The 19,901-nt window shown below is 40.2% G+C and overlaps 1 protein-coding gene across 5 annotated transcripts in view; it reads left to right on the top strand.

Annotated features, from left to right (window-relative positions):
- The window catches only part of CTNND2 (catenin delta 2), a 1,111,183-nt gene that overhangs the window by 616,227 nt on the left and 475,055 nt on the right, over positions 1-19,901 (top strand). For all 5 annotated transcript variants that reach the window (XM_070774843.1, XM_070774845.1, XM_070774847.1 and 2 more), the window contains one exon: positions 18,127-18,299. In XM_070774843.1, the coding sequence (XP_070630944.1) occupies positions 18,127-18,299 (173 nt within the window). The remainder of the gene's footprint in view (positions 1-18,126; positions 18,300-19,901) is intronic.

A 19,901-nucleotide genomic window follows, 5' to 3' on the forward strand; every position in this document is an offset into this window, starting at 1 on the left:
GGCCTACAGCTTAGGGATAGAGGAGCCTGGTGGGCTACAGTTCATGGGGTCGCAAAGAGTTGGACATGACTGAGCACACACAGTCAAGGCTTTACTCATATAGATGATTGTTGGTAGGGATATTAAATGTTGGAGCAATTCTATACCAAAATAGAATTGTATAATGTATGCAATACTATTTAGTACAATGCTAGCGTACTATGCAAGAACTCTTTACATGTCTATGTTTAGCTATCTTCCATAGCTATATTAATCTCAAAAATATTTAAAGATTTTTTTTTCTATTTAATTATATGTTTTTCAACCAGAGTGGCTGAAACTTAGAAATAGAAGTTCTTTGAGCTGAAACAAGCCTCATTTTAATAAATCATAAAATTCTCTTGACCTATTTTAATAAAATCCCACAAAAAGCTAAAAATTAAATCATTAAAGCAGACATTACCCTAATAATTTCTACATCAGAAATCAGTGGAGCATTTTATTTCTTAATTTTGAAAAAGTATAATTTCCTTGAAAACCCATCAGTGTTTGCTATATAAAGGAAAGATAGAAGAGTGAGATAGCATGGTGATCCTGAAACCATTTAGCGTACATATTAGTTCATTTCCTCTAGGATCTTTATAACATCATGACTCTTAAAATAACACCATCATGAATATGCTGGTTTAACCATATACATCCTCTCGTTAAAGCTTCTAAAGTCAGATGCATGAGTGTATTACACTTGTTCTCTGTATTTTATATTTTACAGTGTAAGATTGTTTCCTTTTGTTTATCAAAGCCTATAAAATATTTACTCTGGAGGGGCAGTTATAGTTAGAACTATTAATATATTTAATTCATATTTGAGGCAATGCACTCTTTTTCATTAGAGAGTAAGGAAAGCAGAAATAAAACTTCTTGGAAGGATGATATAGGCTATGTTATTTTTATATAATACTTTTATTACATATTATATCATAATTTTATTATGATTTTAGGAGAGGGTATACCTTTTATTCATGGAAAGTACAGAAAAAAGGAAGGAAGAAAAGAGTAATAAGCAAACAAGTTAAAATAGAAGTGATAAATCAATCTAGTACTACATGTAAGCATGCTGAATTCTCAGAAAAAAAAATTCAAATTTGTAGAAAATGAAGATAAAATCATGGAGTATGTTTAATATACATACTTATATTAATGAAGTAAATGTTGAAATAAATAGACATTTACTATTTAGACAAATACTAACAGACAAACAGAATAGACAAAGAAATGACAGCAAATACAACGACCACAAAGGGTAGGATTGGGAAGAATAATGTGAAATAAAGTGGAATTTGCCACAGAATCACTAAGCAGGGTCAAAAGGAATTACATAGTGAAAATATATTAACTTATAATCATATGGTAAAATCTGGTGAACATACATGCACCAAACAATGTAACATCTGAATATTAAAAATGAAAGAGACTGATGAAAAATAATGTGAACATTTCTCAGAATCAGACTGAATAACAGAAGAAGAAGCCACAGAAAGTTGGATAAATAATTAACAAATCTACGCATTAGATGAATTTTTTAAAGGTATACTTTTTGAATAATAATAACCGTTTGCTTTATATGTCCAAGGAAAATTTATAAAAATTGATCAGCTAATGGGCTGTAAAGATAATTCTAAAAGTTATAAAGTATAGAAAGGCCCACATTCTTTTATAATAATTCAGTAAAATTAAAAGTAAACAATAAATGATAAGCAAAAATATATTGACATTAAAATTAAGAAACATACTTTTGGGTTTACCGAATCAAATGTGAAAGCAGGAAGAAAATTACATACTCTTTTACATTTACAAAGCAAATGAAATAGCAACATTTTATAATGAAAGCATAAGGGTATGGCCAAAAAATGCATTCAGAGGAAATCAAAATTTTATTATTAAAAATAAAAGATAATAATGAGCTCTGCTACTGCTAAGTCACTTCAGTTGTGTCCGACTCTGTGCGACCCCATAGACATCAGCCCACCAGGCTCCCCCATCCCTGAGATTCTCCAGGCAAGAACACTGGAGTGGGTTGCGATTTCCTTCTCCAATGCATGAAAGTGAAAAGTGAAAGGGAAATCGCTCAGTCATGTCTGACTCTTCGTGACCCCATGGACTGTAGCCTACCAGGCTCCTCCATCCATGGGATTTTCCAGGCAAGAGTACTGGAGTGGAGTGCCATCGCCTTCTCCAAATAATGAGCTCAGCATCCCTTTATTTTGGGACACCTTAAAAGAGCTAAATAAATCAGAATAAGCTAGGAAGATGGAAATAAATTATAAAAACAGTGCAGAGATAACATAATATAAAATTAAAGAGTAGAAGAAAAAAATATTAGAGGAGATAAATAACCATATGAACTTTTTAAAAAATAACTTTGTCAACTAATAATCCCAATCATCCTAAATTTAATTTATTTGTTTGTTTGGCAGTGCTGGGTCTTCACTGCTAAGCCGGCTTTTCTCTAGTTGGAGCAAGCAGGAGCTTCTCTGTAGTTTGGTGCTCAGGCTTCTCGTTGCCGTGGCTTCTCTTGTTGTGGAGCTGGGCTCTAGGGCATCAGTCATTGCAGCTGGGAGCTCAGTAGCTGCAGTTCCCTGGCTCTAAAGTGCAGGCTCAATAACTGTGACCCACGGGCTTAGTTGCTTCAAGGCATGTGGGATCTTCTTCGACCAGGGATCGAACCCATGTCTCCTGTATTGGCCAGTGGATTCTTTATGACTGAGCCACAGAGGAAGTCTGTGAATTTCTAAATTGAGACACTCTACACAGAGGAGAAATAGAATGTTTAGTGTTCACTTTTGCATTTCTGTAAAACATGTCCAAACATTACCTGCAAAAGATTTATCTTTATTACAGGAAATTTAAATATACTAGTAAGGGTTTTTGAAATAGATTTGCTAACTGCTGAGTTTTTGATTATCAGAAAGATTAGTTAGTTTATGGTATTATATACTGATTTATCTTTTTGAAGACTCCTAGGAGTTTAGTTAACTGTTCGTTTTTGAAGGCCCTGCTTCTTGTTTGAAGATTGTTGTTGTTGTTGAGCTACGAAGTCATGTCCCCATGGACTTTGCGACCCCATGGACTGCAGCACACCAAGTTTTTCTGTCCTTCACTGTCTCCCAGAGTTTTCAGTGATGTCATCCAACCATCTCATCCTCTGTTGCCCCCCTTCTCCTCCTGTAATCAATCTTTCCCAGAAACAGGGTCTTTTCCAATAAGTTGGCTCTTTGCATCAGGTGGCCAAAGGATTGGAGCTTAAACAAAGTAAAATTAAAACAAACAACAAGCCCAGGTGATTCAAATGCAGCTTGAAAGTTTTATGCCAAAGGGTCTGAATCACAGTAAACTGTGGAATATTGTTATTCTTAAGAAACGTTGGTTCTTAACATTTTCAGAGTCAGTTTAAGACTGAATGAAGTAAAATTTAGGAAATTAATTTTAAAATATTGAGTAGATAATTATCATTTGAGGGATCAATTATAGCTTATTTTAAGTACTCAGAATATCAGAAAATAAAAATCCTAATTGCTATTTGTGTTTGTATCAGGGCCCAGATGGGAAATAGAGTCTTCTCAAAAAGAGTTTAAATGAAGAGAATTTAATTAAGGGTCCATTTACAAACGAGTGAGCAAGATTAAGGGAACAATCGATGCCTGAAGAAGTATCCGGGGAGTAGCAACAGATGGAAGCCCTTGCCACCCTTAGTCCCAAAGGAAAAATCGACGAACCAGTGCCAGCAGAGTCAGGAGGCACGGTTGGTGGGAGCAGAAGAATAAACATTCTAGCCTCTCTCTCCTCCTGCCTTTCACTGGCCAAGTCTAGTCTTAAATCAAGTGCCAAGGGACCCTTGTGATACAGTCTCTGTGGGGAGAAGGGCAGAGAATGAATACGGGGGAGCAAAGAGAATAATTGGCACAACATTCTACTCAGTTCTAGAACAACATGCCATTTTATATTTACATAGATGTAACGCATTCCTATGCACCAGTGCTTTGACATGTTTCATATAATTAGCACAAGCCCATCAGATTTCTGCCCGTCCCTTGTTTTTGTGATGATTCAATCAATGGTCTCATTAGCTAGGACAGACATGAAATAGCTGATGCTAAATTGGACCTGGCACACTGCCCTTGAGAGCTGGAATCTTAGTCCTAACCTGAAAGAGACCAAAACACCACTGCTGCTGCTGCTAAGTCGCTTCAGTCGTGTCCGACTCTGTGCGACCCCAGAGACGGCAGCCCACCAGGCTCTGTCGTCCCTGGGATTCTCCAGGCAAGAACTCTAAATACAGCCTAAAACCAGCTTCAAAAATGTACAGTGGCAACCAGTCTCAGCCCCTAAGCACTTAACATGTAATTCGTTGTGTTTAAAAGGTTTTGTTATTTTTCTTTCCAGGGTGGTCTGATTAAAATAAAATTTGAATTTTAGTAAACCCACCTTCTTGACCGTAAGGCAAGCAATAACTGCTGCAGTAATATGAACTACAGTGTCCCATACTTATCAGTGTGTTCCAACACTTTGCATTTTTTTTAAAAGTGCTATCATAAACAGTATGTAAATCATTTATAAAACCTTTGCTAGCCCACCACTATTCTATGGCTGCCAGCTGTGTAATTTCAGTTCTAATAAATACATGACATGGAGTCACTGGAAGAATTGCTGTTGTTTTACTGAAAAAAAAAAGGGTTATTGACAGAGGCTCAGGGCCATTGCGGAGAAGGCAATGGCACCCCACTCCAGTAATCCTGCCTGGAAAATCCTATGGATGGAGGAGCCTGGTAGGCTGCAGTCCATGGGGTCACTAAGAGTCGGACGTCACTGAGCAACTTCACTTTCACTTTTCACTTTCATGCATTGGAGAAGGAAATGGCAACCCACTCCAGTGTTATTGCCTGGAGAATCCCAGGGACAGAGGAGCCTAGTGGGCTGCCAGCTATGGAGTTGCACAGAGTCGGACACGACTGAAGCAACTTAGTAGCAGCAGCAGCAGGGCCATTGATGTTGGGAAAGATTGAAGGCAAGAGGAGAAGAGGGCAGTGAGGATGAGATGGTTAGATATCATCACCAACTCAATAGACATGAGTTTGAACAAATTCTGGGAAATAGTAAAGGGCAGGGAAGCCTGGAGTGCTTCAGTCCATGGGGGCACAAAGAGTCAGATACAACTGAGTGACTGTACAACAGCAGCAATAGGGCCATTAGCTTCTCATATAATACACAGCTTGACTCAAACTATATGTCATGGACCAAGCATGTTATTTGATCCACGTGTCCTTGGAGATAAAAACTCAGAGATAAAGGTAATGATGTCTTAGCTAAAAATTATTAAACACATTAGTAATTCAAAATCAGAGAGGCAATATACTTCTTGTGGGGGGTGGGGGATGGCTTATATGTTTATTTGTTGTTGTTTATTCACTATGAAGAGTTGACTCATTGGAAAAGACTCTGATGCTGGGAGGGATTGGGGGCAGGAGGAAAAGGGGACAACAGAGGATGAGATGGCTGGATGGCATCACTGACTCTATGGACATGAGTCTGAGTGAACTCCGGGAGTTGGTGATGGACAGGAAAGCCTGGCGTGCTGTGATTCATGGGGTCGCAAAGAGTCAGGCACAACTGAGTGACTGAACTAAACTGAACTGAACTGATTCACTAAGTCATGTCCAACTCTTTTGCGACTCCATGAACTGTAGCCTGCTAGTCTCTGCTGTCCATGGGATTTCCCAGGCAAGAATACTGAAGTTGGCTGCCATTTCCTCCCCCAGGGGATCTTCCCAACCCAGGGATCGAATCTGGATTTCCTGCGTCTCCTGAACTGCACGCGGATTCTTTACCACTGAGCCACTGGGAAGCCCCCTTCTGTGTTTATAGATAGTGTTGTTGAACATCATGAAATAATAATTATTTGTTTCTGTAGCACTTGGACAAATTGAAATTCTACCACATCCTTTAAAATCCCAGCATTCAGTAGGAAGGAAATCTTAGGAGCTTAATATATTCTGAATATTATGGCAAAAAAGGGAATGTTATTTAATTGAGTTCTCAATTCAGAATGTATTCAAAAAATTAAGAATCAATCGTATAGGTTACTATTCTGAGCAGGTGAAATCTAAATAGAATGATCATATATAGTTTGATAGAAAGGAATATATTACTTCCTCTTGATTTACAGCCTGTCATCTTCATTTAATTACTGCGAATATGCTTAATTCCATGAGGTGGAAAAACCGTGAGAGATTGGGTTATTAAAAATGCTATAAAATATAACCCCTTACATTCTTATGGAATAATAATAAAGATAAGAGACAACCTTGGGAGGTGAATATTTTCGCAATTCCTGGCAAGCATGGCAACAAAGGATTCAGAAGTGGTTTGGAAGGATGACACTTTCATAGAGATTAGAGTAATCAAGATGATAACTATATAAATAATGTGACTCACTGTTGATAATCTGATAGGGTGGAAACAAGATCTTCAGTTAGACCTGATGGGGTGCAGAGACTCTGGGTAGGTAGGGGTCCAAGGCATCCTGCCCTTGGAGCCACAAGATCTAGATTCCAGTCCTACTGTTCCCCTCACTCCACAAGTGGCTAAAGACTGTCACCTGGGCCCAGAGACCCCAAGTCCCTTCCTGGGCATGTATTTATTCAAGTTAATTGAGTACATCCTTGGTTGTTCATTCCTTGTATTACTTCATCATATACCCTTTGGTCCAAAGTTTTTGAAATACAAACAAGCCAGTCTCCACTCCAGAAGTTGGTCAGAATTGAAGCCTGAAATTGTCTGATGCTTCACGCATCCTTTCCTTTCCTTTCCAGGTTCACACCCACCTACCCCACTACCTTTGGTGTTACAGAGCCCATGGGAAGTTGGCAGGGGACGGTATGAACAAAAGTGAGGGAAAACACCCAAGTAGCATACAGGGTACAGAGTAATATCCTCCAGAAAGCTGTCATTATCTTTCCTTCCAGACTGGACCTTTACCTCTTCTTCAGTTAATTTCTTTCTCTTATATTTCTTTCTCTTATATTTCTTTCTGGGCTTCTCTAGTGGCTCAATCAGTAAAGAATCCATCTGCAAAGCGGGAGACCTGGGTTCAGTCCCTGGGTTGGGAAGATTCCCCTGGAGGAGGGCATGGCAACCCACTTCAATATTATATTTCTTTCTATCACAGATAGATAGAAAGATATATGTCTTTCTATCACATAGACATTTGAGAAGCATGTTATAGCTTCTGCAAAGAGATCACCAGCTCAGAGGCAGACCTGGGAAATGAAGGGATGGGCAAACACCTAAAATATCAACTGCTCCTTATCTATTCCCTAAGCAGGAGGAAAAAAATGCAAATTTCTCATTAAATACATCATTCTCAGCTGTATTCTCAGGGTCTCCTGGAATCAAGCACAGAGTTTAGAGCCTGGCAGAGATTTTTAATGAAAACATAATTGGGTTCTGAAATTGCCAAGGCACCCTAGGCGCCCCACATGCAAATATGAGGGTCAGATGAAAGCTGGTAGATGTGAAGAAACAGAGAGAGGCAGAAAGCTCCCGTGAGAAAGTCAAAATAAGCAGACTTTTCCCTGGGACACGGTGGAGCGTGGGGTCCCCTGGTAATACCTTATGAAGACATCTTATAGGATTTCCCTAGAAGTAATTGGCACTGACCAAATAATAAGTCACTTCAACAGCAACTGATGACATCAAATCTTAGTATACTAGGTTTTGATTGTAAAGCTATAGGCACAGATAGGTGTTATATTCTTTTTTAAAACGTCTGTTTCAAGCCCAGGTGGCACCAGTGGTAAGGATCCTGCTGGCCAATGTAGGAGACATAAGAGGTGTGGGTTTGATCCCTGGGTCCAGAAGATCCCCTGGAGAAGGAAATGGTAACCCACTCCAGTGTTCTTGCCTGGAGAATCCCACAGACAGAGGAGCCTGGAGGGGTACAGTCAATAGGGTTGCACAGCATCAGACAGGACTAAAATGATTTAGCATGCAGCATTTAAGCACTTATTAACAACGGCACAAAAGTCTCTACCTTTGGCATTTATGTAATGGGCAGAAAAGGCTGAAATTGAGCACTGTAAATACTACAAGGTCAGATAGGTAATTACTCCCAGCAGTGACAAAGCCCGTGGGGGTAAAGCAGGGCAGAGCTTCCCAGAGTGTACTGGGGATTCCAGGGGATCCTCAAGAACCTTTCAGGGATTGCAGAAGTACCCGTTTTTACAATAATCCCACGATACCATCCACCTTTCCTTACTCGTTCTTACACAATCAGAGAATAAGAGTCACACAGAGAACAGGTTTGTGATTACCAAGGAGAAGGGGGTGGGAGAGGGATGGACTGGGAGTTTGGGATTAGCAGGTGCAAACTATTGTATATAGGATGGATGAACAACATGGTCCCACTGTATGGTCCCATGGAGAACCATAGCTCAGTTCAGTCGCTCAGTCCTGTCTGACTCTTCGTGACCTCATGGACTGCAGCACGCCAGGCTTCCCTGCCCATTACCAACTCCCAGAGCTTGCTCAAACTCATGTCATTCGAGTTGGTGATGCCATCCAGCCATTTCATCCTCTGTCATCCCCTTCTCCTCCTGCCTTCAATCTTTCCCAGTGTCAGGGTCATTTCTAGTGAGCCAGTTCTTCCCATCAGGTGGCCAAAGTATTGGAGCTTCACCTTCAGCATCAGTCCTTCCAATGAATATTCAGGACTGATTTCCTTTAGGATGGACTGGTTGGATCTCCTTGCAATCCAAGGGACTCTTAAGAGTCTTCTCTAAAACCACAATTCCAAAACAACAGTTCTTCAGCACTCAGCCAGCCTTCTTTATGGTCCAATTGAAAAAACTACTGGACTACTGACTACTGGAAAAACCGTAGCTTTGACTAGATGGACCTTTGTTGGCAAAGCAATGTCTCTGCTTTTTCATATGCTGTCTAGGTTGGTCAATATCCTGTGATAAACCATAATGGAAAAGAACATGGAAAGGAATGTACATATATATGTATGTGTGTAACTGAGTCATCTGGCTGTGCAGCAGAAATTGATGCAACGTTGTAAATAAATTATACTTGAATAAAGTAGGTTAAACAAACAAACTAAAACAGACTGAGAATCACGCACAAAGAGCGTTCAGTGAAGCTTCCTGGAGGCTGCGTGGCACGTGGTAGCATCTTTGCTCTGATGGCTCCTGGAAAGTGTGTGATACAACCTTTTCTTTTAAATACTTTCCAGTTTTGGTGTCCTAAATAGTATTCTACATCACTCATATGGTGAATAAAAGCTCTTTGAGGCATGTGGGATCTTAGTTCCCTGACTAGGGATGGAACCTGAGTCCCCTGCAGTGGAGGCACAGTCTTAATAGGACCTCCAGGGAAGTCTCCAAACCACTCTAGTTTTGAGGGAATGATGCAAGGGCCAGGAAGTCATTCTTTACTTGATTGGGAATCTGAATAAATGTGTGAGCAAACCATGCAAATATTTAGGAAAAAGTCTGTGGTTTGCATAAAATCAAAAATTAGTTCTTTAAGCTAATGTAATTTCATTAATACATTGAAATTTTTTCAAAATTTAGCTTTTAAATTTTGTTTTCTTCTAAAGCGATTTGTATTAGTTTTCTATTTCTTTTCACAATGAGTGATAGTGAGAAGTATGAATCCATTATCTTTGACTGTTAATTTATAAAGAGATACATATAATGATTTTCCTCATTTTTGTGTTACATTAGTTTTTTTAATGGTAAATAAGACAAAAGTTTATAAGGAAGTAGTTGGGGACTAGAGCAAGCTATAAAAATACCGTTCTATGACTAAAACAACATGTAAAATCCCATGCACAATCAAAGTCTTGAGCTGTACATTTTAAAGGGAAGTTATATATTTGAAGTTTTTATTTTGTAATAAATGCTACTTTGTTCATTTCCCTCCATTGTATACAGATGTAAAGACACTGACTTACTATATTTAGGGTAAGACCTTTATCCATTTTTCATTTATTCATATACCAAGTCAAACTTGAGAAAGCAGACTAGTTAGATCAGTAGTATTGGTTGAATCTAAATCAGTTTAAAAACTAAATGACTGCTTCTCTATTCTTGGGACCTTCCAAGTTTTCATTTTCATGTAAAGCATTATACACTGAAAGCAGCTGACCAGAGAAAACAGATATTCTGAAGGAAGAGACTCAGAAATCAAATTTAAGAACACATTTGCTGGGAGTCCCCCAGGGGTCCCGTGGTTTAGACTTCACCTTCCAAAGCAGGGAGTGTAGATTCACTCTCTGGTCAGGGAACTAAGATCCCATTTGTCTTGCAGCCAAAAAAACAAACAAACAAAAAATAAAACAGAAGTGATATTGTAACAAATTCAAGAAAGACTTTAAAAGTGGTCCACTGTGGGGAAAAAAAAAAACCACATCCGCTAGTAGAACAGGCCCTAAGCTTTGCTGTGTAAGAAGCTGCTTGAGTTTCTGCCCTCAGTTATGTTAGGGATGGTAGATGGACTGAAATACTGGTTTTAGATTAATGCCCCAGTGAAACGCCTTTTCAAGTTACTAGTGAAGGGCAGGAGAAGACAACCAGTTCATCACTACTCATCGTCACGCAGTGCTCAGTTGTATGCAACTCTTTGTGACCCCATGGACACCCGCCATGCTCCTCTGTTCATGGGATTCTCCAGGCAAGAATACTTCACTACTGTACTCTGCACAGTTCTGTAAAGCACAGCCACTCAGAGGATGCCTGCATGTGACAATGTGCGCCAGACGCAGGAACTAACTTAGTTAGGTAACTGGACGTGCGAACACATGTTTTGTGTCTTTGAAAGTTTGCACGTTAAAGGTTCCTATATATGGGACTTACTGTATATAATAATTTCCACTATTTCCTTTCTTCTTACTCACCATTTTCCTTTTAAAAGATTCCCCCCTTCTTTTTATTTGTTGTTGCTCTAAAAATTTACTCTCATTTAAAATAATACTTAACCTTCACATTATTCTCAGCCTTCCACAAAGATTGCATAACAAGAGGGTAGACATGAGTCAAATTCTCTGACAGTTGTAGTTACATGTGTGAGTCTTGTTGACTTTATATTTCATGGTCTATGTAAAGATAAGATTTTTATATCGTTTTGAAAGAGCCAGTTAAGCCAAAAATAAAGAATGTTTCTAAACTTCCTGATAAATGGAAATCTTAACAGAACTGCCTTTGTTGTGTATCCAGTCCTAAACTTGTCAGTCTCAATTTGTGTGTTTATTATTCCTGATTAGCCTGAATTAACAACCTAACAAAGCATTCATTGAGCGTCTGTGTGAGACATCGCCTAGATCTCTTAGCTGTTTATTTTAGTACATTTCTTGTTAATAATTCTTTTCTTCTGATGGTAAAATAATCCCTAGGAATTAAATTGATATTGTCACCACTTAGAGACCTTGTCTCATTCTTGTGGCTTCAACTTCTACCCCTGATGACTCAGATAGCTGCATCTCTGTTCTAAAATTTCATTTATATATAACCAAACTTTGGTCTGAGCTTCCCTGGTGCCTCAATGGTAAAGAATCTGCCAGTAATGCAGGAGATGTGGGTCCTATCCCTCAGTCAGGAAGATACTCAGGAGAAGGGAATGGCAACCTACTCCAGGATTCTTGCCTGGAGAATCCCAGGGACAGAGGAGCTTGGTGGCCTACAGTCCACGGGATCTCAAGAGTCGGACACAAGTGAGCAACTAAACCACCCACCACCACCAAACTTTGATCTTGGAAATTAAGATCTCAAAAGATAATTTAGTCTGTTAGAGACAGTTTGAGAATCAAGCCCAGAGTGCCTTTCTAACTATGTCAACTCCCACCATCTCCAACAACTCTGTAATTTAAAAAATGAAGCCTGTCTTTCCCCAAAGTATCAACTCCCCAACACAGGTCTCCTCCTCCTTCATATGGCATGTGAGGGGAGCTTTTGCTTTTTCACCTCGCTTAGTGAATATTTATTGCTTTCTGGGACAGATGTTCCACTGAAACAGACCATAATTAGCATCAGCTAATAAATCACCTTAAACCTTGTAGAAACAGAAGGTGTGTGCCTGATCTTAAGAGTGCTGTCCTGTCTGCTCGGTTTTCTAGAAAAGACTTACTTTGCACCATGGGCATATTCCCTCCACACACTGCAGTGTTAGCGAGATCGTTCGAGCGGCCAGCTAAAGAGCGTCCAGGCATTTGGGCTGGCCTTCCCTTCCTGTCTACTAGTCCCAAAGTACCAATGAGCTTTAAAAAATGTCTCTTAAATGCACGGTTTTCTCTTCCTTCCTACCATGGCCATTACCCCAATTGAAATTTCCTCCATTTCTTCTGGTTTCCTTTTTCTCCACTCCACAAAATCCATGGTCTCTAGTGTCTCCAAGTATCTGAATGCAGCAGCTTTCACATAAATGTTCAGACTCCTTGTTTTTACTTTGTCACTCTCCTTCCAGAAAACCTATTGCTGTGTGTGTGCACTTGCTAAGTCTCCTCAGTTGTGTCTCTTTGCTATCGCATGAACTGTAGCATGCCAGGCTCCTCTGTCCATGGGATTCTCCAGGCAAGAATACTGGAGTGGGTTGCCATGCCCTCCTCCAGGGCATCTTCCCAACCCAGGGATCGAACCTGCATCTCTTATGTCTCCTGAATTATCAGACAGGTTCTTTACCACTTGCTGTGTAAGACTACAGATTTCTCTGCTGAAATTCCTCAGAGTCTATGCAGAGTATTAAGGCAGCAGAGATTGGGGTATGGTTAATTTCCCCAGGGCAATCAGACATCCGGGCAGGCTGCATGGAGGAGGTGACATTTAAACCACAAGTTTGAGAGTGGGTTTCAAGGTTGACAAAGAATGGAATTTCAGGTTAAGAGAGAACCTTCTCTTCCTTATCTCTTGTCTCTGACCCTAGTTTTGTTTGGTTCAGTTTTTATTTCCAGGCCATTTTAAGGATCTTTGCCTTGTGTGTCCTGTTTGTAAGAGGGAAGCTTAGAGGGTGTTGCGGGCTTCCCTGGTGGCTCAGACGGTAAAGCGTCTGTCCGCAATACTGGAGACCCAGGTTCGGTCCCTGCGTCGGGAAGATCCTCTGGAGGAGGAAATAGCAACCCACTCTACTATTCTTGTCTGGAAAACCCCCATGGACAGAGGAGCCTGGCAGGCTACAGTCCATGGGGTCTCAAAGTGTTGGATACGACTGATCAACTTTACTTTTACTAGAGGGGGTTGAAAGAAAACACTGATATATGGATGGGACAGAACTAGAATCTGGTTTTCAGGACAGATTCCAGTCAGGGTTTTATTCTCAGGCCACGTGGCTCATTAATTAGATAATTAGATAATAATACTAATAACTGACATTTGTGTAGCAGTTTACATTTTTTCAAGCACTTTCACATCCATTATCTCATTAGGTGCTCAAATTTGCAGAGATTAAAATTTTAGAGCACAAATAATGAAGTGTGATAAGAACAGGCACTCTGAAGCCACACTGCCTTGCTTGCACCAGGCATGCCATGACTACTGTGTGTTCTCAGGCAGTGGGACCCTCAGCAATGTCAGTATACATGGGGATTTCTGCACTTTTATTGAGATCTTGTTAGGATTCTAGGGATTAATAGGCATAAGCTGCTCAGGACAGTCCCTGGAATTTAGTAAACACTCAGGGAAGGGGAGCTGGCTTGCTATCCTTGGCTTCATCATCTATGATGTCATACAGGAAGAAATGGACTAGAGCCCACCAGATCTTCCGTGTTCTGGCCCTGGTTTTTTTTGTTTGTTTGTTTGTTTTTTTCAATATACTCCCACTCCAGCTGGCATGATTGCAATCCAAATAATTACTTGGGAATACTACTTTGTAAACCTCTGGCCTTTTCTCTGTTATCACAAAGTACATAGATTAATTAAGGTTTACTGTTTTCTGAAACTGATGTTTAGCTAAAGCAAAAAAGAATTAACAATTCTAAATGAAGTCTTTTTAAATTCACTTAAAGGGGACTTCCCTGGTGGTCCAGGGGTTAGGAATCCAGCTTGCAATGCAGAGACCACAAGTTCGATCCCTGATCAGGGAACTAAGAGCCCATTTTCCTCGGAGCAGCGTAAGCCCACACACCACAACTACTGAGCCCTTGAGCCGCAACTGGAGAGTCCATGTGCCACAACAATAGGTCTCGTGTGATGTGATTAAGACCTGACACAGCCAAATAAATAACTTTTTTCTTAAATCCATATAAAGAAAATGAGTGCACATGAGCAGGAAAACTAAAATATCTGTGGTGTTGGAGAAGACTCTTGAGAGTCCCTTGCACTGCAAGGAGATCCAACCAGTCCATTCTGAAGGAGATCAGCCCTGGGATTTCTTTGGAAGGAATGATGCTAAAGCTGAAATTCCAGTACTTTGGCCACCTCATGCGAAGAGTTGACTCATTGGAAAAGACTCTGATGCTGGGAGGGATTGGGGGCAGGAGGAGAAGGGGATGACGGAGGATGAGATGGCTGGATGGCATCACTGACTCGATGGACGTGAGTCTGAGTGAACTCCAGGAGTTGGTGATGGACAGGGAGGCCTGGCGTGCTGCGATTCATGGGGTCGCAAAGAGTCGGACACGACTGAGCGATTGAACTGAACTGAACTGAATTTAAGGAGAAACTGACTATATATTTTAGTGTGTGTTAGTATGACCTGTAAATGATTCTGAATTTTTACTGCAAGAAACGAATACTTCTGCCTTTCTATCTGCTGGTGGAATTTTAATACCCAGTCTCTTCCTCCCTCCTGAACATCCCAAGAAATCCTCTTACGTTGTCCCCATCTCCCAGTGGATTCACATCATATCCTCAAGGATGCACCCTCATTTTACCTCTAACCCAAGGAAGACTTCCCTGGTGGCTCAGACGGTAAAGCGTCTGCCCACAATGTGGGAGACCCAGGTTTGATTCCTGGGTCAGGAAGATCCCCTGGAGGAGGAAATGGCAATCCACTCCCGCACTGCTGCCTGGAAAATCCCATGGACGGAGGAGCCTGATAGGCCATGGGGTTGCAAAGAGTCAGACAGGACTGAGCGACTTCACTTTTACTTTCACTTTCAAGCAAGACTTCATGGGAAGTCATAAGGTTGTGAGGGGAAAAAATCATCATTTAAAGCCCCAAACTATAAATGTTTCTGAAATCTGTGAAAAATTTGAATTTTCTACCCCAGTGCACAATAATGTTAATAAAGCTAATTGAGTCAGTTATACATAAATTTTATTATAAAGAAATTAAGAATTGTCTTCTAATTTTCACCTGTTTCATATTCTTGTATATCTGTGCTCTCTAAAATTGGAGTGAATAAACGCCATTCACTTGAAACCTAGTAATCAATGAGAAAACGATTCTAAATGCATGCAATGTTTTGGCTATTGCCCTGTTTTGCCCTTGCCAGGTGCTATGTCAGGGTTGTAATATTATGATATATTGCTCATTCTTGCAATTACATTTGTCAGACTACATCTAGGCTCCATGCTTGAGATATGTGAACAAAGTAATGAGACAGAGAATCTTTGTTTGTTTTCATGGAGTATTGATCAGATGCACCACTGATTCTATAAAAGAGCAGATTTGATTATTTCATAATGTATATTTCAGGAGCACATAAATCATATTTTTAATTGAAATTGCTTCGAAAAGGGGCTTTCAGTGGCCGCCTTTCTATCCTGCCTGGAGAACATTTGTAGGTTTCTAGAGATAATCTTATGAATCTCTTCAGAATTGACAAGTTTGTTTGACTTGCTAATTACATATGCAAGTAAGTTCATCAGAGCAAAGTCATGCCATCTCTTTAAAAGACAAATAACCAGGACATACAGTGTTTTGGCCTTATAGACTGTTAAATTAGTTATTTGAAATTAAAGAATTTTTAAAATTGTATTGACATTTCCAAAAGTATGTGCACTCTTGTATATCTGATTTGGCTTTCATTGCCATGGAGATGTATTGTTGGGCGGGGGGCGGGAGCAGGGGTGGTGCGTGGCCAGTTCAAAGCATTGTGTCAGGGTGGACGGTCCTGAAGGAAATAGCCAAAGAAGTCTCAGTGGGAAGCCGCCCATTGTTAGGTACAGTGCTGACCACTCACCATAAAGGGCCTTTGTTTTTCTGCCATAGCTCACTCCCCTCCATTGAGCAGTGACCTTCAGAAGGGTAGGGACCAAGGGGAAAGCCCTTGGCTACAATTCATTGCTGTCTTCCTAGCACCCACCCCATCCTTCTAATTTTGCAGCCAGTTCCTACCTCTGCCCCATCACCAATCCCTCTTCCCTTCCAAAGGCTCTACCATGTCTCCGCCTGCCCATTACCTGGACATCAGAGACCAGCCCTTGACTCCGTCTCCATGCCTGACAGTTTCCACAGCAGCAGTGGGGAAAATATGTTCTTGGCATCCAGAATGAAACTCTGAATGTGTTCCCCATAGGTGCATCGTAGCCCTGGTGATTAGCCCTATAATACCATCAGTATGGACTAAATGACTTTTTGCAAGCTATTGCAAACTTCGCCATCTGGTATAGACAAATTTCTTGGGACTCTATTTTTGAAATTACAAGGAAAGGGATTGCAATTGTACTTTTGCTATGCCCTTCATGATGAAATTGGGACTGGATGAAAATGGTTTTATTTCCTTGCTTGACTTTTTTTCCGGAAACTGTATAGATTCCAAAATACCAAGTCTTACCTGTACTAACTAATCATCTTAGTATTCAATTTCTGATGATGAAAAAGTATTTTGCATTGTTTAGAAGTTCCATCAGGGAATTAGAGGGAAGGGGGAGGTCTTAAATGCAGAGGTTATATGAACCGATCCTTATTAAGAGAATAAATTGTTTTCCTGGAAAAAAAAAAAATTGGCCTATATCATGTCAAATCTGCAGTCTCATTTGAAATAAAAAGCCATGTTCTATTTTAAAAAGAAAGAAGGAACTTGAAATTTGCTGATGCTCCTTAGAAATGATAGTATAGTCTAAAACAGCCAAAGAGGAAGATTAAGGATGGGATTATGAATCAAACCCAGGTCTCCAGCATTGCAAGCAGATTCTTTACCATCTGAGCCACCAGGGAAACCCCTGTATATAATCACCCTCCTTCAAAAAAGGAGTGACTTTGTCCTATGGTTGAGATAACATGAGAGAACTTGAGCTGCCAAGTCCCTCACCCTCACCCAACTCATTCTACTTACCCCAGTCCCCTCTCAAACACACGTACTAGAAAATAGTAATACACTTACACTCTTCTGTGCTTCTTTTCATCCCCAAAGTGAGTATGAAATTTGATTAAAGAAAATTCGCTTACAAAGGAAATGGGCAAACTGTTGCAAAGATCTCATCTAAAAATAAAGAAAATAAACCACATTTTCTTGTACGACGTATAATTAAATAATGAGGCCAGGAATTCCTTTCTCCATCTCTTGCAGGGTCAGCCAGCTTAGCAGCACCCGTTTAAACACTGTATCTTCCTTTGTTCTTCTGTTGTGCATTGCTGTGATGGCAAAGATAACTAGCCCTCAGAGATCATGTGAGATCAAGTTAAATTCCACATTGTATGAGAGCTATTAATATTTTACACACTGTCTACCGTTCAAGCTTTGAGTATTACATCACTATTTATACAACAGAACTTGTTACTGATTGGAAGGTTTTGAGTGTTCAAGCATCCTATTAATACAGTAGGAGATATATTAATGCAATTAACATGTACCAAAAGGAAGACTTTTAAATTATTTCAAATGTTTCCAACATTGTCTGATCCAAAAATAAGTACTTGATTAACTAATTTGTCTTGTAAGAAATGTCTCTATGTAGGTCAGAATGAGATCATTTGGAAAAAAAAAAAAATCTACTCTTTGGAGAACTTTTACACCACAAAAAAAAAAAAAGAAAAAAATCTCATTTAAGAGCTGGAGTAGAATTATATAGTCATTTTAGTTCTCAGAACTCAAAGCATAGATGGCTGGACTCATGCCTGTGTGATAATTCTAGGCTACTCTCAATAAATAATACATGTCATTTCTGCTTCACTGAGGCTGTCACTTACTGCTCTAAATGACTTTCAATGCAGGGCCCAGCCTGCTGTCCCAGAGTGCACTTCAGCTCAATTCCAAACCTGAAGGGTCCTTCCAGTATCCAGCCAGCTACCATAGCAACCAGACCCTGGCTCTGGGTGAGACAGCCCCGTCGCAGCTCCCTGCCCGCAGCACACAAGCCCGAGGTGCAGGCCAGAGTTTCAGCCAGGTACGTGCTGGGGATGGGATGCTCTGCTGTACTGGTCCTTGGGCTCCAAGGGGTCAAGTGGGAAGCAGGGCTGTCAAATGGCTATGGTGTCCCCTCCTGCCTTTTTTACAAGTTCCCTGCAACTTTGGAGAGACGCTTTTGGTGCTGTGAGTGAAGGAAATGAATAACACAATACAATTATAGAATAACTCGAATTACAAGCATCTTTTTTGCAGGATATGTCTGTCAATTGCTCATGCTCTTTCTGCTTTATATATACTTACCTAGGTGAATATGCAAATGTGTGTCTAGTTCTATTTCTGTGTTGATTATAAATATGACATGCGTGATGAGTTTGTGAGGGTACCTGAAACACATTCTCTTTCCTTAAAAAAAAAAGCGTGAAATTATTCTTTGGGGTTAATCATATAAAGGAACATAGTATAAATGCATCATCTCATATGCATATACAGAACTGTTCTGAAAATAATTGTGGTTGAGTTGGAATAGTTACACTTTGTCAAGTTTGATTTTGAAATGTGCCCTCAGTTGTTTCCTTAAGATGTGTACTTGCTCTTGTGGTTTTAATGCACACACTTAGCTGCAGTTAAAATCAACTCTTGGTAAAAAGAAGTGGCTACCAACCCCAATTAAAAAATATTGTTGTAAATGTTGTGATATATACATGTGTGTGTATTTATGTATGTGTGTGTGCTACCTAATACTTTAGTTTTGATAATTTGGGGGTGCAGGCTATATTCAGTCAACCCACCAGAATTAATATACTAGAGAGCTATCTTGTTTTAAGCTACTTTATACTTATTTTTTAGTATAAAAGGATATGAGACCCTCTTAATCTCTGTGCATCATTCCTGGAATGAAGAACCCACAACTCCAAAAGCACCCCTTAACTGACAAGTTTAATTTCATCCTTTCTGCATTTATTGGGCAGTTCCTCTTCCAGAAACCCTAGCCCAGGTACACTACCTACCCCAAGCTCCTGCAACAACCAACCCATCTCTGTCACCAATTCATTGTTATTATGCATCCGTGTGTTTTCCCAAAAACACTGAAAACCACTTGAGGGCAGGGCTATTTTCCTTTTTTAACACCATCCACATGGCCCCCAGGAAATGTCTGCTGGAAGAGAGGAGGCAAGGCGAGTTAGAATGGCATCGTGCAGTCATCCTGAGATGCTTTTTTGAGGTGATATGAACATAAATGAAGCATAAGCTGAAAAGTCCCAGTGCATTTCAGTTATTAAAGTTGAATGATTATCCCAGCTATCTATTATCCATGATTGTCTTTTTCAGGCAAAACCTTTGCCCATCAGTGGCAGTGTAACTTTTACCTTCTTGTGATGTCAAGGTTATGCGGATCAAGTGGAATGGTAAATAAAGCATTCCACTGAGGGGGGCCCGTTGCCCCATGGGGGTCCAGGGTGTGACCCCAGTTCAAAGGGTGCCTCCTTTGGATGGAGATCTGGTGGTGTGTGATGCTCAAGAAGGAAACGGCCTTGAATTCATTGCATCCAGGTCCACACACACAGACTAACCCTGGACCTGTGCTACTTCCCAGCTCCTGGATCACTGCTCTTGAAAACACTGGTCTCTTCTATTTCCC

This window comes from Bos indicus, chromosome 20 (genome assembly GCF_029378745.1).
Source record: "Bos indicus isolate NIAB-ARS_2022 breed Sahiwal x Tharparkar chromosome 20, NIAB-ARS_B.indTharparkar_mat_pri_1.0, whole genome shotgun sequence".
In the NCBI taxonomy this organism is placed as follows: domain Eukaryota; kingdom Metazoa; phylum Chordata; class Mammalia; order Artiodactyla; family Bovidae; genus Bos; species Bos indicus.